The sequence below is a fragment of the Oncorhynchus clarkii genome, chromosome 3, assembly GCF_045791955.1.
Source record: "Oncorhynchus clarkii lewisi isolate Uvic-CL-2024 chromosome 3, UVic_Ocla_1.0, whole genome shotgun sequence".
NCBI classification, from domain to species: Eukaryota; Metazoa; Chordata; class Actinopteri; order Salmoniformes; family Salmonidae; genus Oncorhynchus; species Oncorhynchus clarkii.
The window spans coordinates 5,709,043-5,733,283 of record NC_092149.1 but is presented as its reverse complement, the minus strand read 5'-3'; the positions used below and the strand labels follow the sequence as shown (position 1 = coordinate 5,733,283).

Sequence of the window (24,241 nt, the reverse complement as noted above, 5' to 3'; positions counted from 1 at the left end):
AGGGGAAGGTCTTCACTTCAACACCATGCTGTTTATTTTCTCCCTAGTAGAAAGCTGAGCTGATGTAGCATGTCTCTGTGTGAAGTCAGGGGAAGGTCTTCACTTCAACACCATGCTGTTTATTTTCTCCCTAGTAGAAAGCTGAGCTGATGTAGCATGTCTCTGTGTGAAGTCAGGGGAAGGTCTTCACTTCAACACCATGCTGTTTCTTTTCTCCCTAGTAGAAAGCTGAGCTGATGTAGCATGTCTCTGTGTGAAGTCAGGGGAAGGTCTTCACTTCAACACCATGCTGTTTCTTTTCTCCCTAGTAGAAAGCTGAGCTGATGTAGCATGTCTCTGTGTGACTGTAATGGCGCTAGCAAACTAGGTTTAAAGTGTCTCTGTCACAGTGCACCATCACTAGATGTTCTTAGATGATTTGAACGTGAGACGTCAGTTGCACATCAATGAATGTTACCACTGACCTCTATCTCTACGTCTGATAACATATGTTCCCAAGATAGATTGATATGTTGATAGGGTGAGGGAGGCTTATACTGAGCCACACTGCAATAGTAGATAGTACTCAGTCTGTGATGCTCTAGTTGTTTAGTGACATCATTAGTAGATAGTACTCAGTCTCTCTGTGGTGCTAGTGTTGTTTAGTGACATCAATAGTAGATAGTACACAGTCTCTCTGTGGTGCTCTAGTTGTTTAGTGACATCAATAGTAGAGTCTCTCTGTGGTGCTGTAGTTGTTTAGTGACATCAATAGTAGATAGTACTCAGTCTCTCTGTGGTGCTCTAGTTGTTTAGTGACATCAATAGTAGATAGTACTCAGTCTCTGTGGTGCTCTAGTTGTTTAGTGACATCAATAGTAGATAGTACTCAGTCTCTGTGTGGTGCTAGTGTTGTTTAGTGACATCAATAGTAGATAGTACTCAGTCTCTCTGTGGTGCTAGTGTTGTTTAGTGACATCAATAGTAGATAGTACACAGTCTCTCTGTGGTGCTCTAGTTGTTTAGTGACATCAATAGTAGTCTCTCTGTGGTGCTCTAGTTGTTTAGTGACATCAATAGTAGAGTCTCTCTGTGGTGCTCTAGTTGTTTAGTGACATCAATAGTAGATAGTACTCTACTCTAGTAGTCTCTCTGTGGTGCTCTAGGTGTTTAGTCAATAGTAGCCTGGGTTCCAGTCTGTTTCTGCTCGCTTGCCAACTCCTTGGCTTGACAATGACAGCAATGGAGTAGGAAAGAGCACAGACAGATCTGGGACCAGGCTAGTTGAGGCTATGTAAGAGATGGGAAACAGATCTGGGACCAGGCTAGATGAGGCTATGTGAGAGATGGGAAACAGATCTGAGACCAGGCTAGATGAGGCTATGTGAGAGATGGGAAACAGATCTGGGACCAGGCTAGAAGAGGCTATGTGAGAGATGGGAAACAGATCTGGGACCAGGCTAGATGAGGCTATGTGAGAGATGGGAAACAGATCTGGGACCAGGCTAGATGAGGCTATGTGAGAGATGGGAAACGTAGTGTGACTTGATAGGAGGAGAGTAGCAGGATATGATGAGGCAGATAAGAGCTGCAATATTGACAGAACTTACAGAAGAACTCTGTATACATGTCCCTGTGTTATAGACCTACAGTAGAACTCTGTATACATGTCTCTGTGTTATAGACCTACAGTAGAACTCTGTATACATGTCCCTGTGTAATAGACCTACAGTAGAACTCTGTATACATGTCCCTGTGTTATAGGACCTACAGTAGAACTCTGTATACATGTCCCTGTGTTATAGACCTACAGTATAACTCTGTATAAATGTCCCTGTGTTATAGACCTACAGTAGAACTCTGTATACATGTCCCTGTGTTATAGACCTACAGTAGAACTCTGTATACATGTCCCTGTGTTATAGACCTACAGTAGAACTCTGTATACATGTCCCTGTGTTATAGACCTACAGTAGAACTCTGTATACATGTCCCTGTGTTATAGACCTACAGTAGAACTCTGTATACATGTCCCTGTGTTATAGACCTACAGTAGAACTCTGTATACATGTCCCTGTGTTATAGACCTACAGTAGAACTCTGTATACATGTCCCTGTGTTATAGACCTACAGTAGAACTCTGTATACATGTCCCTGTGTTATAGACCTACAGTAGAACTCTGTATACATGTCCCTGTGTTATAGACCTACAGTAGAACTCTGTATACATGTCCCTGTGTTATAGACCTACAGTAGAACTCTGTATAAATGTCCCTGTATGATAGTTGAAGGCCTGTCACCCTGTCCCTTTCCATTTAAAGCACAGTATTTAATGGAGTTAAGGATGGATAAGTCGATTGATGATGAAAGGAAGTCACATTCTTTGTGCATAAATAATGTACATGACTTAACCAATGTTTTATTTATTTGGCCTATAAAGAAATGTGTAGCTTGTTACTTTCGTGGTCGTTTTTTTCAGCCATAGGCCTACTATTTAGAAAAAAGGCTTGAATGCATTATCTCATATGCTCCTGAATGTGCCATCACTTTCGTAAGGTTGCTGTAACTTCCTGTTGCAAAAACAAGACGTCAGCCCCCTCAGGTTGTTGTTTAGAGTCTGAGTGTAACACACGGCATAAGGACAACCTGTTAGCACGGTGATCAGAAAACATCAACCACAGGGTACAGTCCTTTTAACAGAATGTTAACGTGCACTGGTCCACGTGCACTGGTCCACGTGCACTGGTCCACGTGCACTGTGCTTTTGCCATGTTGTGTTTACTAATTCTGCACGTGTGACTTCAGAATCAGAAAATGTTATTGCCCTGCAACAAATGTTGCCAGGGATTTTCCCTTGGTGTTGTACCGAGAAGCATCAATCACATCAACCCAGATCAGACTTGTGCCAGTATGACCGGAGACTCATCCTCTGTCTCTCTTCCCCTCCTCTCCTCCTGCAGAAAGATGAGGGCTGCCTGCAGCAGTGGCTGGAGGCTTTTGTGGCTTCCTTTGAGAAGCTTGTTGATGTGCAGTCACTGGAGCCTCGCAGGTGAGTTGACTGATTGGCTCAAATGTATTTCCTTCGTCCCAAATTGCAATCTATTCCCTGTACTACGTTTGACCAGATCCTAGATCTGTGACAAGGGGAAACCTCAGGGCACTGGTCACAGGGTGTGTGACCAGCTGGCTGATACCTTGTCATCTAAAAGGCTTCAAAGTGGATCTGAGCAATGAGACAGTTGTAAAAGTACTTCATTTTAAATAAACTGCAGACTTGGAAAGTAAATTCACATGGCTGGGGGCTAAAATAAACACAGTCTCTTCCACACAGTCAGGAAACGCCTTCAGGGAAACACAGGCCCTGATTACACATCGCAGGACCACGTGCCAATTAGCCACACCCACCAATTAGCCACACCCACCAATTAGCCACACCCACCAATTAGGCAACATAATGAGCCATGCTAAAACATGTTAGGAGATGATAGAAAGTGAAGGTTGAGCTGAAATAGAAAATAAACAACATTACTTCACAGTAATCTACACTTTCAAAATGTCAATAAAATATACATTTTGTCCATAGTGAAGGGCTCTCTTTCACAGATGGGATAACCTCATTGACATTTTGAAAGTAACATTGAAAGTCACATTGTTGTACGCACATCACATTATAGGAGCGTTATTAGTGTGCAGGCAGGTTCTTTCTTTAATTCATCAATATGTTACCAAATCCCTGCTGAGGGAGGCATACTGTAGGCTACAGGTGGTTTGTGTCAGACTGAGTTGGGTGAACTCTAACCTTATTACCAATCCAGAGGTGTAATTTTGACATGTTTATAGTAAAGTAGTAAAACAGCACCATCCTCTCTCTCATCTCTTCTTCGTCCTCTCGCCTTCCTCTTCCCCACTCCGCTCCTCTCCACCACCTGTTCTCCCCGACCCATTCTCCTCTTCCTGCTCCCCTTTCTCTTTCCTCTCCCCTTCCCGCTCCCCTCCCTCTTTTCTCTCCCCTCTCCCCTTTCTCTTCCCGCTCTCCTTCCCGCTCCCCTCCCTCTTTCCTCTCCCCTTCCCGCTCCCCTCCCTATTTCCTCTTCCTTCTCTCTCCCTCTTTCCTCTTTCTCCCTCTTCCCTTCTCCCCTTCCTCTTCCCTCTCCTCCCCTTCCTCTCACTTTCCCTCCCTCTCCCTCTTCCCTCCCCTCTTCCTCCTCCCTCTTCTCCCCTTCCTCTTCCCCTCCCTCTTTCCTACATTCTCAGGCTGGAGAACTATATTGCGGAGGTTCCCCTCGTACCCAGGGACATACTGGTGTTCCTCAGTGACCAGCTATCACACAGTGCCATTCACCTCTCTGGGGGCGACAGTAACAACAGCACCCTGCTCCTCTCTGGGGGCGACAGTAACAACAGCACCCTGCTCCTCTCTGGGGGCGACAGTAACAACAGCACCCTGCACCCCTCTGGGGGCGACAGTAACAACAGCACCCTGCACCCCTCTGGGGGCGACAGTAACAGCAGCACCCTGCACCTCTCTGGGGGCGACAGTAACAACAGCACCCTGCACCTCTCTGGGGGCGACAGTAACAACAGCACCCTGCACCTCTCTGGGGGCGACAGTAACAACAGCACCTTGCTCCTCTCTGGGGGCGACAGTAACAACAGCACCCTGCACCCCTCTGGGGGCGACAGTAACAACAGCACCCTGCACCCCTCTGGGGGCGACAGTAACAACAGCACCCTGCACCTCTCTGGGGGCGACAGTAACAACAGCACCCTGCACCTCTCTGGGGGCGACAGTAACAACAGCACCCTGCACCTCTCTGGGGGCGACAGTAACAACAGCACCTTGCACCTCTCTGGGGGCGACAGTAACAACAGCACCCTGCACCCCCTGCTGCTTATTAAGTTCTTCATTATCGTCTGCAGGTAGACCTTATATGTTCTATGACCCTCAGTTCACCCCTTTGTTGAATGACTCTGCCCATCATTTCTACCCATGACTGATGCTAGATAACAAGAACAAATCTGCTAGAAGCTGATGCTAGAAAACATGAAAAGATCTGCTAGAAGCTCATGCTAGATAACATGAAAAAAATCTGCTAGAAGCTGATGCTAGATAACAAGAAAAAATCTGCTAGAAGCTCATGCTAGATAACAGTGAGATCAGAGAAAGATTGGTGACAATTTAATGATCTGAGTCTCTCTGTTCTTCAGGAATATGGAAAACATTGACCCAGAGAAGACCCCAGGCGTTGTCTTCGAGACCATTAAACTGTTAAACTTCTGCTTGACTCAGGTAAGACACAACCCTAGATGAACCTCATATACACACACACACACACACACTTAAGTTACACATTAGTAATTTTCAACAATGGAGGATCTGCAAACTATACTATATCACTCATTCATACTCTAGATTAATATACTTTTACTTTTGAGCCAGAATGATAATATACTGTCTATTGAGCCAGAATGATAATATACTGTCTATTGAGCCAGAATGATAATATACTGTCTATTGAGCCAGAATGATAATATACTGTCTATTGAGCCAGAATGATAATATACTGTCTATTGAGCCAGAATGATAATATACTGTCTATTGAGCCAGAATGATAATATACTGTCTATTGAGCCAGATAATGCAGTGGAGATGAGAAGAATACTATCCTATAAATCCACATTACATTTTTCCACCTAAAAGAAACAGAACTGGTTTCCTGAGAATAGAGGGGTGGGTGTGTGGCTGACCTGTGCATTGTGTTGTGGAATGTGTCTATATTGTCAGTATTGTTTGTGAAGAGTGTCATAAATAGTAATGTGTATTTAGAAGTGAAGAGTCATAAATAGTAATGTGTATTTAGAAGTGAAGAGTCATAAATAGGAATGTGTATTTAGAAGTGAAGAGTCATAAATAGTAATGTGTATTTAGAAGTGAAGAGTCATAAATAGGAATGTGTATTTAGAAGTGAAGAGTCATAAATAGGAATGTGTATTTAGAAGTGAAGAGTCATAATTAGGAATGTGTATTTAGAAGTGAAGAGTCATAAATAGGAATGTGTATTTAGAAGTGAAGTGTCATAAATAGTAATGTGTATTTAGAAGTGAAGAGTCATAAATAGTAATGTGTATTTAGAAGTGAAGAGTCATAAATAGTAATGTGTATTTAGAAGTGAAGAGTCATAAATAGTAATGTGTATTTAGAAGTGAAGAGTCATAAATAGTAATGTGTATTTAGAAGTGAAGAGTTTCTTAAAGAGGAATGTTTATTTAGTAAAAGTGTGTAGCTGTGTTTGTTATTATTTGCTCTGAGATGTCTTTGTTTTAAAAGCCCTCTCAAGGTCAAGTAAATATGTGTGTGTGTTTCAGCTGAAGAAGCAGCCTGCGGATCAGTCGTCCCTTCAGACAGTGATTCAGTATGGCCTAATGCTGTTGGAAAGTCTCTTTGACCCTTATAATACATGGAGGAGACGCCTGACAGGGTGCGTGTGTGTGTACGTGCATGTGTACGTGCGTGTGTACGTGCGTGTGTACGTCCGTGTGTACGTGCGCTCCCTACCCATGTTTTGAAGCTGTGTGGAGACCGACTGTTGGACTGTGTGTGTTTTGAAGCTGGGTGGAGACCGACTGTTGGACTGTGTGTGTTTTGAAGCTGGGTGGAGACCGCCTGTTGGACTGTGTGTGTTTTGAAGCTGGGTGGAGACCGACTGTTGGACTGTGTGTGTTTTGAAGCTGGGTGGAGACCGCCTGTTGGACAGTGTGTGTTTTGAAGCTGGGTGGAGACCACCCGTTGGACTGTGTGCGTTTTGAAGCTGGGTGGAGACCGCCTGTTGGACTGTGTGTGTTTTGAAGCTGGGTGGAGACCACCCGTTGAACTGTGTGTGTTTTGAAGCTGGGTGGAGACCGCATGTTGGACTGTGTGTGTTTTGAAGCTGGGTGGAGACCGCCCGTTGGACTGTGTGTGTTTTGAAGCTGGGTGGAGACCGCCTGTTGGACTGTGTGTGTTTTGAAGCTGGGTGGAGACCGCCTGTTGGACTGTGTGTGTTTTGAAGCTGGGTGGAGACCACCCGTTGAACTGTGTGTGTTTTGAAGCTGGGTGGAGACCGCCCGTTGGACTGTGTGTGTTTTGAAGCCGGGTGGAGACCACCTGCTGAACTGTGTGTGTTTTGAAGCTGGGTGGAGACCGCCCGTTGGACTGTGTGTGTCAGTATGTCTGTGTCTTTGTGTGTGTGGTGAAGGACCATGTCGAGGGCAGACTGTATAAACCCAACCCAAGGCCTTATCTCTGCATGTTCATCTGTAGTGGATGACGGTGTTGCTGCAACAGCTCTTATCTCTGTCTCCTTAAGGGTGCATCCCAAATGGCACACTATTCCCTATATAGTGCACTACTTTAGACCAGAGCCCTGTGGGGAACTACATGGGGAATAGGATGCTTTTTGGTACGGAGGCCAAGTCTGTAGGCCTGCTGTAAATATGTGTGTGTGGGTTTTTTTTTTTTTTTTAGGGAGGAGGTGAGCATGGTGGAGAGGAGCAAGTATAAGTTCTCCCCTCTCCCCTTACCAGAGGAGCTGCCTGCTCTATTCCATGGTGAGGCACCACTCTCTCTCTCTCTCACTCACTCACTCACTCACTCACTCACTCACTCACTCACTCACTCACTCACTCCAGGCCTCCCTCCTACACCACACTATCCTGAGTAACTTCTCTCTTACAGCCTATGGTCCCAATTGTACTACTCCTTCCTCAAAACAGCTTCCACTGAGTCCCACTTCATTCAGCACCCGTCTATTCATATATATCTCTGTATATATTAACTACCTCTATTCATATACAGTGCCTTGCAAAAGTATTTGGCCCCCTTGAACTTTGCGACCTTTTGCCACATTTCAGGCTTCAAACATAAAGATATAAAACTGTATTTTTTTGTGAAGAATCAACAACAAGTGGGACACAATCATGAAGTGGAATAACATTTATTGGATATTTCAAACTTTTTTAACAAATCAAAAACTGAAAAATTGGGCATGCAAAATTATTCAGCCCCTTTACTTTCAGTGCAGCAAACTCTCTCCAGAAGTTCAGTGAGGATCTCTGAATGATCCAATGTTGACCTAAATGACTAATGATGATAAATACAATCCACCTGTGTGTAATCAAGTCTCCGTATAAATGCACCTGCACTGTGATAGTCTCAGAGGTCCGTTAAAAGCGCAGAGAGCATCATGAAGAACAAGGAACACACCAGGCAGGTCCGAGATACTGTTGTGAAGAAGTTTAAAGCCGGATTTGGATACAACAAGATTTCCCAAGCTTTAAACATCCCAAGGAGCACTGTGCAAGCGATAATATTGAAATGGAAGGAGTATCAGACCACTGCAAATCTACCAAGACCTGGCCGTCCTTCTAAACTTTCAGCTCATACAAGGAGAAGACTGATCAGAGATGCAGCCAAGAGGCCCATGATCACTCTGGATGAACTGCAGAGATCTACAGCTGAGATGGGAGACTCTGTCCATAGGACAACAATCAGTCGTATATTGCACAAATCTGGCCTTTATGGAAGAGTGGCAAGAAGAAAGCCATTTCTTAAAGATATCCATAAAAAGTGTTATTTAAAGTTTGCCACAAGACACCTGGGAGACACACCAAACATGTGGAAGAAGGTGCTCTGGTCAGATGAAACCAAAATTGAACTTTTTGGCAACAATGCAAAACGTTATGTTTGGCGTAAAAGCAACACAGCTGAAAACACCATCCCCACTGTCAAACATGGTGGTGGCAGCATCATGGTTTGGGCCTGCTTTTCTTCAGCAGGGACAGGGAAGATGGTTAAAATTGATGGGAAGTTGGATGGAGCCAAATACAGGACCATTCTGGAAGAAAACCTGATGGAGTCTTTAAAAGACCTGAGACTGGGACGGAGATTTGTCTTCCAACAAGACAATGATCCAAAACATAAAGCAAAATCTACAATGGAATGGTCCAAAAATAAACATATCCAGGTGTTAGAATGGCCAAGTCAAAGTCCAGACCTGAATCCAATCGAGAATCTGTGGAAAGAACTGAAAACTGCTGTTCACAAATGCTCTCCATCCAACCTCACTGAGCTCGAGCTGTTTTGCAAGGAGGAATGGGAAAACATTTCAGTCTCTCGATGTGCAAAACTGATAGAGACATACCCCAAGCGACTTACAGCTGTAATCGCAGCAAAAGGTGGCGCTACAAAGTATTAACTTAAGGGGGCTGAATCATTTTGCACGCCCAATTTTTCAGTTTTTGATTTGTTAAAAAAGTTTGAAATATCCAATAAATGTCGTTCCACTTCATGATTGTGTCCCACTTGTTGTTGATTCTTCACAAAAAAATACAGTTTTATATCTTTATGTTTGAAGCCTGAAATGTGGCAAAAGGTCGCAAAATTCAAGGGGGCCGAATACTTTCGCAAGGCACTGTATATCTCTGTGTATTAACTATGTCTATTCATATATATCTCTGTGTATTAACTATGTCTATTCATATATATCTCTGTATACTAACTATGTCTATTCATATATATCTCTGTGTATATAACTACGTCTATTCATATATATCTCTGTGTATTAACTATGTCTATTCATATATATCTCTGTATACTAACTATGTCTATTCATATATATCTCTGTGTATTAACTATGTCTATTCATATATATCTCTGTATACTAATTATGTCTATTCATATATATCTCTGTATATTAACTACGTCTATTCATATATATCTCTGTGTATTAACTATGTCTATTCATATATATCTCTGTATACTAACTATGTCTATTCATATATATCTCTGTGTATATAACTAAGTCTATTCATATATATCTCTGTGTATATAAATACGTCTATTCATATATATCTCTGTGTATTAACTATGTCTATTCATATATATCTCTGTATATTAACTACGTCTATTCATATATATCTCTGTGTATTAACTATGTCTATTCATATATATCTCTGTGTATATAACTACGTCTATTCATATATATCTCTGTGTATTAACTACGTCTATTCATATATATCTCTGTGTATTAACTACGTCTATTCATATATATCTCTGTGTATATTAACTACCTCTATTCATATATATCTACTTATGTACTTTTCTGCCTTTGGAGAAACACAGTGGGCAAGAGTCCAGTCGATATGTTCTGTCTTGATCTAAAGTGAATGATGTTATTTTCTAATTAGCCGTGTTCTCTCACTGGGATCTTAGTTGATTAAACACTTCTGTTGCTAGTGTCCTTTGATTAGCACGGAGCTAATCTGTAAACCATGTGGGAAACCTGTCTGGACAAGTTGAGTCTGTAGATTACAGGAAGCTCGACCTGACTGTTAACACCATGCTATTGAGAGAGGGAAGGGGTTGAGCTGCATCCCAGTGGGCACTGTATTCCCTATATAGTGCAGTGCTTTTGACCAGAGCCCAGTGGGCATTGTATTCCCTATATAGTGCAGTGCTTTTGACCAGAGCCCAGTGGGCACCGTATTCCCTAAATAGTGCAGTGCTTTTGACCAGAGCCCAGTGGGCACCGTATTCCCTATATAGTGCAGTGCTTTTGACCAGAGCCCAGTGGGCTCAGCCTCTGGTGTGTATAATACTGCTAGCTGTTGTTGGACCTATTACTAAGGCTTATGGCATCTCCATTGTCTTGATACATAACCTTGCCTAATGAGGGCTCAACCCACATCCTGCTATTTCTCAATGCTGTCCCAGTGTCCCTTGGATTTCCACATCTCTTTATGACATCACAGTGTACTGGCTGTGCATTCTGTCTTGTACAGTCGTGGCCAAACGTTTTGAGAATGACACAAATATTCATTTCCACGAAGTTGGCTGCTTCAGTGTCTTTAGATGTTTTTGTCAGATGTTACTATGGAATACTGTATAATTATAATTAAAGGATAATTACAAGCATTTCATAAGTGTCAGGCTTTTATTGACAATTACATGAAGTTGATGCAAAGAGTCAATATTTGCAGTGTTGACCCTTCTTTTTCAAGGCCTCTGCAATCCGCCCTGGCATGCTGTCAATTAACTTCTGGGCCACATCCTGACTGATGGCAGACCATTCTTACATAATCAATGCTTGGAGTTTGTCAGAATTTGTGGGTTGTTTGTTTGTCCACCCGCCTCTTGAGGATTGACCACAAGTTCTCAATGGGATTAAGGTCTGGGTCCTTTTGTGGCAGGGCTGAAATGCAGTGGAAATCCTTTTTTTGGCATTCAGTTCATTTGCATGGCAAAGAGGGACTTTGCCATTAATTACAATTCATCTGATCACTCTTCATAACATTCTGGAGAATATGCAAATTGCCATCATACAAACTGAGGCAGCAAACTTTGTGAAAATTAGTATTTGTGTCATTCTCAAAACTTTTGGCCACGACTGTACAATGTATTGATTGATTGGTCCCAGGCCTGTTGTCTCCTTCTGTAGCCTGGTCCCAGGCCTGTTGTCTCCTTCTGTAGCCTGGTCCCAGGCCTGTTGTCTCCTTCTGTAGCCTGGTCACAGGCCTGTTGTCTCCTTCTGTAGCCTGGTCTCAGATCTGTAAGTGCTCTTGTCAACTCCATTGCTCATTGTCAAGCCTAACCTTTTAGTATGACAGTGAGCGACAAGGAGTTGGCATGATGGTACAAACTGATGCTCAGGCTAGATTACCATGTCATCAAAACACCAACCATCAATATGTGGTTCACAGACAGCCTGTCAAAACAACAATCATCAATGTGTCGTTGGTTCACAGACAGCCTGCAGGACAGCCAGCAGATCCCAGAGGACCTCGCTCTCCGATTGGTCCATCTCCAAGGGGCTGTCATCAGTGGCAGCAAGGTAAAGCACTCTTACTGTACCTCTCTTCAGAATTGTGTGTGTGTGTGTGTTAACTCATATGTACGGTATCTATACATTCCAGAAGAACGGCCTGCTCTCCATCACCCTGCAGTCTGTGGAGGACCTTCTTTCTGTACTCCGAGCCTGGTGCCTCCGGACCTCCTCCAACCCCAAGGACCCCACGCTGCTACGGCTGACCCTGCAGTGCCTGACTGCAATGGTGCATACCCTCCACTCCAGTAGTCCTGCAGAGCGCCGGCTGGAGATCAGGACCGTGTTGGATGGCTACTTCCAGGTAGTAGCAACAGCAGTAGGAGGAGCAGCAGCAGGGATAGTAGTAGTAGTAGGAGTAACAGCAGTAGGAGAAGTAGTAGTAGTGGTATCAGCAGTGGCTGTAGCAACAGTGGCTGTAGTAGCAGCAGCAGCTGTAGTAGCAGCAGCAGTAGTAGAAGTGGTATCAGCAGTGGCTGTAGTAGTAGCAGCAGCAGCAGTGGCTGTAGTAGTAGTAGTAGTAGCAGTGGCTGTAGTAGTAGTAGCAGTGGCTGTAGCAGTGGCTGCAGTAGCAGCAGTAGTGGCTGTAGTAGTAGCAGTAGCAGTGGCTGTAGTAGTAGCAGCAGTGGCTGTAGTAGCAGCAGCAGTGGCTGTAGTAGTAGCAGCAGTGGCAGTAGTAGCAGCAGTGGCAGTAGTAGCAGCAGTAGCAGTGGCTGTAGTAGTAGCAGCAGTAGCAGTGGCTGTAGTAGTAGCAGCAGTGGCTGTAGTAGCAGCAGTGGCTGTAGTAGCAGCAGCAGCAGCAGTGGCTGTAGTAGCAGCAGCAGCAGCAGTGGCTGTAGTAGCAGCAGCAGTGGCTGCAGTAGTAGCAGCAGCAGCAGTGGATGTAGTAGTAGCAGCAGCAGTGGCTGTAGCAGCAGCAGCAGTGGACGTAGTAGTAGCAGCAGTGGCTGTAGTAGTAGCAGCAGCAGTGGCTGTAGTAGCAGCAGCAGTGGCTGTAGTAGCAGCAGTAGCAGCAGTGGCTGTAGTAGTAGCAGCAGCAGTGGCTGTAGTAGCAGCAGCAGTGGCTGTAGTAGCAGCAGTAGCAGCAGTGGCTGTAGTAGCAGCAGTGGCTGTAGTAGCAGCAGTAGCAGCAGTGGCTGTAGTAGCAGCAGTGGCTGTAGTAGCAGCAGTAGCAGTGGCTGTAGTAGCAGCAGTGGATGTAGTAGTAGCAGTGGCTGTAGTAGCAGTAGCAGCAGTGGCTGTAGTAGCAGCAGTGGCTGTAGTAGCAGTAGCAGCAGCAGTGGATGTAGTAGTAGCAGCAGCAGTGGCTGTAGTAGCAGCAGCAGTGGATGTAGTAGTAGCAGTGGCTGTAGTAGCAGTAGCAGCAGTGGCTGTAGTAGCAGCAGTGGCTGTAGTAGCAGTAGCAGCAGCAGTGGATGTAGTAGTAGCAGCAGCAGTGGCTGTAGTAGCAGTAGCAGCAGCAGTGGATGTAGTAGCAGCAGCAGTGGATGTAGTAGCAGCAGCAGTGGCTGTAGTAGTAGCAGCAGTGGCTGTAGTAGCAGCAGCAGCAGCAGTGGCTGTAGTAGCAGCAGCAGTGGATGTAGTAGTAGCAGCAGTGGCTGTAGTAGCAGCAGCAGTGGCTGTAGTAGTAGCAGCAGTGGCTGTAGTAGCAGTAGCAGCAGCAGTGGCTGTAGTAGCAGCAGCAGTGGATGTAGTAGTAGCAGCAGTGGCTGTAGTAGTAGCAGCAGTGGCTGTAGTAGCAGCAGTAGTGGCTGTAGTAGCAGTAGCAGCAGTGGCTGTAGTAGCAGCAGTGGCTGTAGTAGCAGCAGCAGCAGTGGCTGTAGTAGTAGCAGTGGCTGTAGCAGCAGTGGCTGTAGTAGCAGCAGTAGCAGTGGCTGTAGTAGCAGCAGCAGTGGCTGTAGTAGCAGCAGTAGCAGCAGTGGCTGTAGTAGCAGCAGCAGCAGTGGCTGTAGTAGTAGCAGTAGCAGTGGCTGTAGTAGCAGTAGCAGTGGCTGTAGTAGCAGCAGCAGTGGCTGTAGTAGTAGCAGCAGCAGTGGCTGTAGTAGTAGCAGTAGCAGCAGTGGATGTAGTAGTAGCAGCAGCAGTGGCTGTAGTAGCAGCAGCAGTGGCTGTAGTAGCAGCAGCAGTGGCTGTAGTAGCAGCAGTAGCAGCAGTGGCTGTAGTAGCAGTAGCAGTGGCTGTAGTAGCAGTAGCAGTGGCTGTAGTAGCAGCAGCAGTGGCTGTAGTAGCAGTAGCAGTGGCTGTAGTAGCAGCAGCAGTGGCTGTAGTAGCAGCAGTAGCAGCAGTGGCTGTAGTAGCAGTAGCAGTGGCTGTAGTAGCAGCAGTAGCAGCAGTGGCTGTAGTAGCAGCAGTGGCTGTAGTAGCAGCAGTAGCAGTGGCTGTAGTAGCAGCAGTGGCTGTAGTAGCAGTAGCAGCAGCAGTGGATGTAGTAGTAGCAGTGGCTGTAGTAGCAGTAACAGCAGTGGCTGTAGTAGCAGCAGTGGCTGTAGTAGCAGTAGCAGCAGCAGTGGATGTAGTAGCAGTAGCAGTGGCTGTAGTAGCAGCAGTAGCAGCAGTGGCTGTAGTAGCAGCAGTGGCTGTAGTAGCAGCAGTGGCTGTAGTAGCAGCAGTAGCAGTGGCTGTAGTAGCAGCAGTGGCTGTAGTAGCAGTAGCAGCAGCAGTGGATGTAGCAGTGGCTGTAGTAGCAGTAGCAGCAGCAGTGGATGTAGTAGTAGCAGCAGCAGCAGTGGCTGTAGTAGTAGCAGCAGCAGCAGTGGCTGTAGTAGTAGCAGTGGCTGCAGTAGCAGCAGCAGTGGCTGTAGTAGTAGCAGCAGCAGTGGCTGTAGTAGTAGCAGCAGTGGCTGTAGTAGCAGCAGCAGTGGCTGTAGTAGTAGCAGTAGCAGTGGCTGTAGTAGCAGCAGTGGCTGTAGTAGCAGCAGCAGCAGCAGTGGCTGTAGTAGCAGCAGCAGTGGATGTAGTAGTAGTAGCAGCAGTGGATGTAGTAGTAGCAGCAGCAGTGGATGTAGTAGTAGTAGCAGTGGATGTAGTAGCAGTAGCAGCAGCAGTGGATGTAGTAGTAGCAGCAGCAGTGGATGTAGTAGCAGTAGCAGCAGCAGTGGATGTAGTAGTAGCAGCAGCAGTGGCTGTAGTAGCAGCAGCAGTGGATGTAGTAGTAGCAGTGGCTGTAGTAGCAGTAGCAGCAGTGGCTGTAGTAGCAGCAGTGGCTGTAGTAGCAGTAGCAGCAGCAGTGGATGTAGTAGTAGCAGCAGCAGTGGCTGTAGTAGCAGTAGCAGCAGCAGTGGATGTAGTAGCAGCAGCAGTGGATGTAGTAGCAGCAGCAGTGGCTGTAGTAGTAGCAGCAGTGGCTGTAGTAGCAGCAGCAGCAGCAGTGGCTGTAGTAGCAGCAGCAGTGGATGTAGTAGTAGCAGCAGTGGCTGTAGTAGCAGCAGCAGTGGCTGTAGTAGTAGCAGCAGTGGCTGTAGTAGCAGTAGCAGCAGCAGTGGCTGTAGTAGCAGCAGCAGTGGATGTAGTAGTAGCAGCAGTGGCTGTAGTAGTAGCAGCAGTGGCTGTAGTAGCAGCAGTAGTGGCTGTAGTAGCAGTAGCAGCAGTGGCTGTAGTAGCAGCAGTGGCTGTAGTAGCAGCAGCAGCAGTGGCTGTAGTAGTAGCAGTGGCTGTAGCAGCAGTGGCTGTAGTAGCAGCAGTAGCAGTGGCTGTAGTAGCAGCAGCAGTGGCTGTAGTAGCAGCAGTAGCAGCAGTGGCTGTAGTAGCAGCAGCAGCAGTGGCTGTAGTAGTAGCAGTAGCAGTGGCTGTAGTAGCAGTAGCAGTGGCTGTAGTAGCAGCAGCAGTGGCTGTAGTAGTAGCAGCAGCAGTGGCTGTAGTAGTAGCAGTAGCAGCAGTGGATGTAGTAGTAGCAGCAGCAGTGGCTGTAGTAGCAGCAGCAGTGGCTGTAGTAGCAGCAGCAGTGGCTGTAGTAGCAGCAGTAGCAGCAGTGGCTGTAGTAGCAGTAGCAGTGGCTGTAGTAGCAGTAGCAGTGGCTGTAGTAGCAGCAGCAGTGGCTGTAGTAGCAGTAGCAGTGGCTGTAGTAGCAGCAGCAGTGGCTGTAGTAGCAGCAGTAGCAGCAGTGGCTGTAGTAGCAGTAGCAGTGGCTGTAGTAGCAGCAGTAGCAGCAGTGGCTGTAGTAGCAGCAGTGGCTGTAGTAGCAGCAGTAGCAGTGGCTGTAGTAGCAGCAGTGGCTGTAGTAGCAGTAGCAGCAGCAGTGGATGTAGTAGTAGCAGTGGCTGTAGTAGCAGTAACAGCAGTGGCTGTAGTAGCAGCAGTGGCTGTAGTAGCAGTAGCAGCAGCAGTGGATGTAGTAGCAGTAGCAGTGGCTGTAGTAGCAGCAGTAGCAGCAGTGGCTGTAGTAGCAGCAGTGGCTGTAGTAGCAGCAGTGGCTGTAGTAGCAGCAGTAGCAGTGGCTGTAGTAGCAGCAGTGGCTGTAGTAGCAGTAGCAGCAGCAGTGGATGTAGCAGTGGCTGTAGTAGCAGTAGCAGCAGCAGTGGATGTAGTAGTAGCAGCAGCAGCAGTGGCTGTAGTAGTAGCAGCAGCAGCAGTGGCTGTAGTAGTAGCAGTGGCTGCAGTAGCAGCAGCAGTGGCTGTAGTAGTAGCAGTAGCAGTGGCTGTAGTAGTAGCAGCAGTGGCTGTAGTAGCAGCAGCAGTGGCTGTAGTAGTAGCAGTAGCAGTGGCTGTAGTAGCAGCAGTGGCTGTAGTAGCAGCAGCAGCAGCAGTGGCTGTAGTAGCAGCAGCAGTGGATGTAGTAGTAGTAGCAGCAGTGGATGTAGTAGTAGCAGCAGCAGTGGATGTAGTAGTAGTAGCAGTGGATGTAGTAGCAGTAGCAGCAGCAGTGGATGTAGTAGTAGCAGCAGCAGTGGATGTAGTAGCAGTAGCAGCAGCAGTGGATGTAGTAGTAGCAGCAGCAGTGGATGTAGTACTGCTACTACATCCACTGCTGCTGCTACTACTACATCCACTGCTGCTGCTACTACAGCCACTGCTGCTGCTGCTGCTACTACAGCCACTGCTGCTACTACTACAGCCACTGCTGCTGCTACTACAGCCACTGCTGCTACTACTACAGCCACTGCTACTGCTACTACTACAGCCACCGCTGCTACTGCTGCTACTACAGCCACTGCTGCTGCTACTGCAGCCACTGCTGCTACTACTACAGCCACTGCTACTGCTACTACTACAGCCACTGCTGCTGCTGCTGCTACTACAGCCACTGCTGCTGCTACTGCAGCCACTGCTGCTGCTGCTACTACTACATCCACTGCTGCTACTACTACATCCACTGCTGCTGCTACTACAGCCACTGCTGCTACTACTACAGCCACTGCTGCTGCTACTACATCCACTGCTACTACTACAGCCACTGCTGCTGCAGTAGCAGTGGCTGTAGTAGTAGCAGCAGTGGCTGTAGTAGCAGCAGCAGTGGCTGTAGTAGCAGCAGCAGTGGCTGTAGTAGCAGCAGTAGCAGCAGTGGCTGTAGTAGCAGTAGCAGTGGCTGTAGTAGCAGTAGCAGTGGCTGTAGTAGCAGCAGCAGTGGCTGTAGTAGCAGTAGCAGTGGCTGTAGTAGCAGTAGCAGTGGCTGTAGTAGCAGTAGCAGTGGCTGTAGTAGCAGCAGCAGTGGCTGTAGTAGCAGTAGCAGTGGCTGTAGTAGCAGCAGCAGTGGCTGTAGTAGCAGCAGTAGCAGCAGTGGCTGTAGTAGCAGTAGCAGTGGCTGTAGTAGCAGCAGTAGCAGCAGTGGCTGTAGTAGCAGCAGTGGCTGTAGTAGCAGCAGTAGCAGTGGCTGTAGTAGCAGCAGTGGCTGTAGTAGCAGTAGCAGCAGCAGTGGATGTAGTAGTAGCAGTGGCTGTAGTAGCAGTAACAGCAGTGGCTGTAGTAGCAGCAGTGGCTGTAGTAGCAGTAGCAGCAGCAGTGGATGTAGTAGCAGTAGCAGTGGCTGTAGTAGCAGCAGTAGCAGCAGTGGCTGTAGTAGCAGCAGTGGCTGTAGTAGCAGCAGTGGCTGTAGTAGCAGCAGTAGCAGTGGCTGTAGTAGCAGCAGTGGCTGTAGTAGCAGTAGCAGCAGCAGTGGATGTAGCAGTGGCTGTAGTAGCAGTAACAGCAGCAGTGGATGTAGTAGTAGCAGCAGCAGCAGTGGCTGTAGTAGTAGCAGCAGCAGCAGTGGCTGTAGTAGTAGCAGTGGCTGCAGTAGCAGCAGCAGTGGCTGTAGTAGTAGCATTAGCAGTGGCTGTAGTAGTAGCAGCAGTGGCTGTAGTAGCAGCAGCAGTGGCTGTAGTAGTAGCAGTAGCAGTGGCTGTAGTAGCAGCAGTGGCTGTAGTAGCAGCAGCAGCAGCAGTGGCTGTAGTAGCAGCAGCAGTGGATGTAGTAGTAGTAGCAGCAGTGGATGTAGTAGTAGCAGCAGCAGTGGATGTAGTAGTAGTAGCAGTGGATGTAGTAGCAGTAGCAGCAGCAGTGGATGTAGTAGTAGCAGCAGCAGTGGATGTAGTAGCAGTAGCAGCAGCAGTGGATGTAGTAGTAGCAGCAGCAGTGGATGTAGTACTGCTACTACATCCACTGCTGCTGCTACTACTACATCCACTGCTGCTGCTACTACAGCCACTGCTGCTGCTGCTGCTACTACAGCCACTGCTGCTACTACTACAGCCACTGCTGCTGCTACTACAGCCACTGCTGCTACTACTACAGCCACTGCTACTGCTACTACTACAGCCACCGCTGCTACTGCTGCTACTACAGCCACTGCTGCTGCTACTGCAGCCACTGCTGCTACTACTACAGCCACTGCTACTGCTACTACTACAGCCACTGCTGCTGCTGCTGCTACTACAGCCACTGCTGCTGCTACTGCAGCCACTGCTGCTGCTGCTACTACTACATCCACTGCTGCTACTACTACATCCACTGCTGCTGCTACTACAGCCACTGCTGCTACTACTACAGCCACTGCTGCTGCTACTACATCCACTGCTACTACTACAGCCACTGCTGCTGCAGTAGCAGTGGCTGTAGTAGTAGCAGCAGTGGCTGTAGTAGCAGTAGCAGCAGCAGTGGATGTAGTAGTAGCAGTAGCAGTGGCTGTAGTAGTAGCAGCAGTGGCAGTAGTAGCAGCAGTGGCAGTAGTAGCAGCAGTGGCTGTAGTAGCAGCAGCAGTGGCTGTAGTAGCAGCAGCAGTGGCTGTAGTAGTAGCAGCAGTGGCTGTAGTAGCAGCAGCAGCAGTGGATGTAGTAGCAGCAGCAGTGGCTGTAGTAGTAGCAGTGGATGTAGTAGCAGCAGCAGTGGATGTAGTAGTAGCAGCAGTGGATGTAGTAGCAGCAGCAGTGGCTGTAGTAGCAGTAGCAGCAGCAGTGGATGTAGTAGTAGCAGTAGCAGTGGCTGTAGTAGTAGCAGCAGTGGCAGTAGTAGCAGCAGTGGCAGTAGTAGCAGCAGTGGCTGTAGTAGCAGCAGCAGTGGCTGTAGTAGCAGCAGCAGTGGCTGTAGTAGTAGCAGCAGTGGCTGTAGTAGCAGCAGCAGCAGTGGATGTAGTAGCAGCAGCAGTGGCTGTAGTAGTAGCAGTGGATGTAGTAGCAGCAGCAGTGGCTGTAGTAGTAGCAGCAGTGGCTGTAGTAGCAGCAGCAGTGGATGTAGTAGTAGCAGCAGTGGATGTAGTAGCAGTAGCAGCAGCAGTGGCTGTAGTAGCAGCAGCAGTGGATGTAGTAGCAGTAGCAGTGGCTGTAGTAGCAGTAGCAGCAGCAGTGGATGTAGTAGTAGCAGTAGCAGTGGCTGTAGTAGTAGCAGCAGTGGCTGTAGTAGCAGCAGCAGTGGCTGTAGTAGTAGCAGCAGTGGCTGTAGTAGCAGCAGTAGCAGCAGTGGCTGTAGTAGTAGCAGTGGCTGTAGCAGCAGTGGCTGTAGTAGCAGCAGTAGCAGTGGCTGTAGTAGCAGCAGCAGTGGCTGTAGTAGCAGCAGTAGCAGCAGTGGCTGTAGTAGTAGCAGTAGCAGTGGCTGTAGTAGTAGCAGCAGTGGCTGTAGTAGCAGCAGCAGCAGCAGTGGCTGTAGTAGTAGCAGTGGCTGTAGCAGCAGTGGCTGTAGTAGTAGTAGCAGCAGTGGCTGTAGTAGCAGCAGTGGCTGTAGTAGCAGCAGCAGCAGCAGTGGCTGTTGTAGTAGCAGTGGCTGTAGTAGCAGCAGCAGTGGCTGTAGTAGCAGCAGCAGTGGCTGTAGTAGTAGCAGCAGCAGTGGCTGTAGTAGCAGCAGCAGTGGCTGTAGTAGTAGCAGCAGCAGTGGCTGTAGTAGTAGCAGCAGCAGTGGCTGTAGTAGCAGCAGCAGTGGATGTAGTAGTAGCAGCAGTGGATGTAGTAGTAGCAGTAGCAGTGGCTGTAGTAGTAGCAGCAGTGGCAGTAGTAGCAGCAGTGGCAGTAGTAGCAGCAGTGGCTGTAGTAGCAGCAGCAGTGGCTGTAGTAGTAGCAGCAGTGGCTGTAGTAGCAGCAGCAGCAGTGGATGTAGTAGCAGCAGCAGTGGCTGTAGTAGTAGCAGTGGATGTAGTAGCAGCAGCAGTGGCTGTAGTAGTAGCAGCAGTGGCTGTAGTAGCAGCAGCAGTGGATGTAGTAGCAGTAGCAGCAGCAGTGGCTGTAGTAGCAGCAGCAGTGGATGTAGTAGCAGTAGCAGTGGCTGTAGTAGCAGTAGCAGCAGCAGTGGATGTGGTAGTAGCAGTAGCAGTGGCTGTAGTAGTAGCAGCAGTGGCTGTAGTAGCAGCAGCAGTGGCTGTAGTAGTAGCAGCAGTGGCTGTAGTAGCAGCAGTAGCAGCAGTGGCTGTAGTAGTAGCAGTGGCTGTAGCAGCAGTGGCTGTAGTAGCAGCAGTAGCAGTGGCTGTAGTAGCAGCAGCAGTGGCTGTAGTAGCAGCAGTAGCAGCAGTGGCTGTAGTAGTAGCAGTAGCAGTGGCTGTAGTAGTAGCAGCAGTGGCTGTAGTAGCAGCAGCAGCAGCAGTGGCTGTAGTAGTAGCAGTGGCTGTAGCAGCAGTGGCTGTAGTAGTAGTAGCAGCAGTGGCTGTAGTAGCAGCAGTGGCTGTAGTAGTAGCAGCAGCAGTGGCTGTAGTAGTAGCAGTGGCTGTAGTAGCAGCAGCAGTGGCTGTAGTAGCAGCAGCAGTGGCTGTAGTAGTAGCAGCAGCAGTGGCTGTAGTAGTAGCAGTAGCAGTGGCTGTAGTAGCAGTGGCTGTAGTAGCAGCAGCAGTGGCTGTAGTAGCAGCAGCAGTGGCTGTAGTAGTAGCAGCAGCAGTGGCTGTAGTAGTAGCAGCAGCAGTGGCTGTAGTAGTAGCAGCAGCAGTGGCTGTAGTAGTAGCAGCAGCAGTGGCTGTAGTAGTAGCAGCAGCAGTGGCTGTAGTAGCAGCAGCAGTGGCTGTAGTAGCAGCAGCAATGGCTGTAGTAGCAGCAGCAGTGGCTACAGTAGCTTGATCTTGGTGGGATCTTGTTGGGAAAGTGTCTGCTCTTTTATATCAATTGAAGCTTGGTCTGGTGGAGGGTAGGAGTGTGGTTAGACATGGCATTAGTATTTGAGTTAATGGAGGTATGCAACCGTTTCTGATACTTCCAGGTCCTGAACTGGAACCGGCCTCCAGGGTTAGGGAACGAGCAGGAGGACGGGCAGAGCTGGGAGGAACACCTCATCACTCTCCAGAGTCACATGCTGAGTAAGAGGCCTCATCATCCAAAATACACTCCCCAAATATTAGTCTGGTCCCACTAACGTTTGTGCCATCATGCCCCATATGGAAAACAACCATGAAAAACAAATAACAATCTTCTATGACAGAAGAAGATTATTAGTACAGAAATCGAATAAGTAACTGATTTAGTACGTTTTGTCTTATACACTATATAGACAAAAGTATGTATGGACACCCCTTCCAATTAGTGGATTAGGCTATTTCAGCCACAAACCCAGATTCGCTGACAGCCATGCAATCTCCATAGACAAACTTCTATTTACATTTATTGTATGCTGTAGCATTACGTTTTCCTTTCACTGGAACTAAGGGGCCCGAACCATGAATGACCGCCTCAGACCATTGTTCCTCCTCCACCAAACTTTACAGTTGGCTCTGTGCATTCGGGCAGGTAGGGTTCTCCTGGCATCTGACAAACCGATTGACGAATCTGGGACTACCAGATGGTGAAGTGTGATTCATCGCTCCAGAGAACACGTTTTCACTGCTCCAGAGTCCAATGGTGGCGAGCTTTACACCACTCCAGCCCACGCTTGGCATTGCACATGGTGATATCAGACTTGTGTGCGGCTGCTCGTCCATGGAAACCCATTTCATGAAGCTCCCAATGAACAGTTTTGGTGCTGACGTTGCTTCCAGAGGCAGTTTGGAACTCGGTAGTGAGTGTTGCAACCGAGGACAGACGATTTTTACACGCTGTGCGCTTCAGCACTCGGTGGTCCCATTCTGTGAGCTTATGTGTCCTACCATTTCATGGCTGAGCCATTGTTGCTCCCAAACATTTGCACTTCTATTCGACCGGGGCAGCACTAGCAGGGCAGACATTGGTTGGAAAGGTAGCATTCTATGACAGTGCCACGTTGAAAGTAACTGAGCTCTTCAGTAAGGCCATTCTACTGGCAGAATGACAGAGGTTTACCTTGTCAGCTCAGGGATTCGATTTTGCAACCTTTCAGTTACTAGTCCAATGCTCTAACCACTAGGCTACCTGCCGTCTACCTACCGTCTATGGAGATTGCATGGCTGTGTGCTCAATGTTATTCACCTGTCACCAACAGGTGGGGCTGATGAGACAAGGATATCCCTACCGGCCAAACCCTCCCTTACCCGGACGACGCTAGACCAATTGTGCGTTGCCCCACAGACCTCCCGGTCGCGGCCGGCTGCGACAGAGCCTGGGCTCGAACCCAGAGTCTCTGGTGGCACAGCTTTGATATTTGTCACTGACTACTACCAATGTGCTAACATGAGAATGATTGTTGAGGGATCGCCACTTAATAACAAAATAGATTCACTGCTGTTACTGAGTCATTCCTCCTCTTCCTCTTCCTCATCCTCCTCCTCCTCTCCTTATTCTTTCCCTCCCCACATCTCTTCCTCCTTTCCTCCTCTCCTCCCCTCCTCTCTTCCTCATCCTCTTCCTCTCCTCCTCTCTTCCTCATCCTCCTCTTCCTCTCCTCCTCTACCCCTCTCCTCCTCTCTTCCTTTCCTCTTCCTCCTCTCCTCCTTTCCTCCCCTCCTCATCTTCCTCTCCTCCTCTACCCCTCTCCTCCTCTCTTCCTTTCCTCTTCCTCCTCTCCTCCTCTCCTCCCCTCCTCATCTTCCTCTCCTCCTCTACCCCTCTCCTCCTCTCTTCCTCCTCTCCTCCTCCTGCTCGCGGTGGACTTTTCTTCTTTCTTCAGTAAGTCTCATGTTGCAGGACGTCAGACAGTGGTATGCAAGGTATTGAAATGTGAATGTGAGACCTCCGAAGGCTTAGCTGACAGGTTCCCCCTTACGTTTTTAATATAATACATGGAGCATATCTGTTGTGTCTCAATGTTAACCACCTGCTGGTGTTAAAAGGGCTTTATAAATACATTTGATTGATTGAGATGTTACAAGAATCTTCTATGAATCTTGGATGCGTGTTTGCTGCTATATGTATTACATCCAGGTAGAACATACAGGAATCTTGTCTTCTATATCTGTTCCATATGGGGCCAACTTCATTGTTGTCCTTCTCAAGCCAAACATGGCATGATAATGAGTGACAGGGAGTTGGCATGATAGCACCAACAGACTGGCCCTCAGACTGGCCCTCAGACTGGCCCTCAGACTGGCCCACAGACTGGCCCACAGACTGGCCCACAGACTGGCCCACAGACTGGCCCACAGACTGCCTGACAGTCAAAACATGAGACATCTCTCTTCTATATGAAGGTTTATCTCTGAAGGCCAGTTATTTATTATTGTTGTAAATGTGACAAGTTATTTATGGTGTTGTTGATGATGAGTCGTATTGTCCTCAACAGCTTCGGTTCCTGAGATCCTGCAGTGTTCAGACAGACCGGTGCTGCAGGCCATCTTCCTCAACAACAACTGCTTCGAACACATCCTCCGACTCATCCAGAACAGCAAGGTCTGTTCTTTCTTTCTTTCTTTCTTTCTTTCTTTCTGTCTGTCTGTCTGTCTGTCTGTCTGTCTGTCTGTCTGTCTGTCTGTCTGTCTCTGTATGTCTGTCTGTCTGTCTGTCTGTCTGTCTGTCTGTCTGTCTGTCTGTCTGTCTCTGTCTGTCTGTCTGTCTGTGTCTGTCTGTCTCTGTCTGTCTGTCTGTCTGTCTCTGTCTGTCTGTCTGTCTGTCTGTCTGTCTGTCTGTCTGTCTGTCTGTCTGTCTGTCTGTCTCTGTCTGTCTGTCTGTCTGTCTGTCTGT

General features: G+C 47.9%; 1 protein-coding gene across 1 annotated transcript in view; it reads left to right on the top strand.

The window, feature by feature from the left end:
• Window positions 1–24,241, top strand: part of LOC139386945 (neurobeachin-like 2) — a 129,852-nt gene that overhangs the window by 21,535 nt on the left and 84,076 nt on the right. Inside the window, exons 2-11 of the mRNA XM_071132852.1 lie at window positions 2,940–3,028; window positions 4,234–4,353; window positions 4,852–4,899; window positions 5,188–5,269; window positions 6,346–6,458; window positions 7,484–7,566; window positions 11,761–11,846; window positions 11,929–12,141; window positions 21,417–21,513; window positions 23,844–23,950. Of these exons, the coding sequence (XP_070988953.1) occupies window positions 2,940–3,028; window positions 4,234–4,353; window positions 4,852–4,899; window positions 5,188–5,269; window positions 6,346–6,458; window positions 7,484–7,566; window positions 11,761–11,846; window positions 11,929–12,141; window positions 21,417–21,513; window positions 23,844–23,950 (1,038 nt within the window). The remainder of the gene's footprint in view (window positions 1–2,939; window positions 3,029–4,233; window positions 4,354–4,851; window positions 4,900–5,187; window positions 5,270–6,345; window positions 6,459–7,483; window positions 7,567–11,760; window positions 11,847–11,928; window positions 12,142–21,416; window positions 21,514–23,843; window positions 23,951–24,241) is intronic.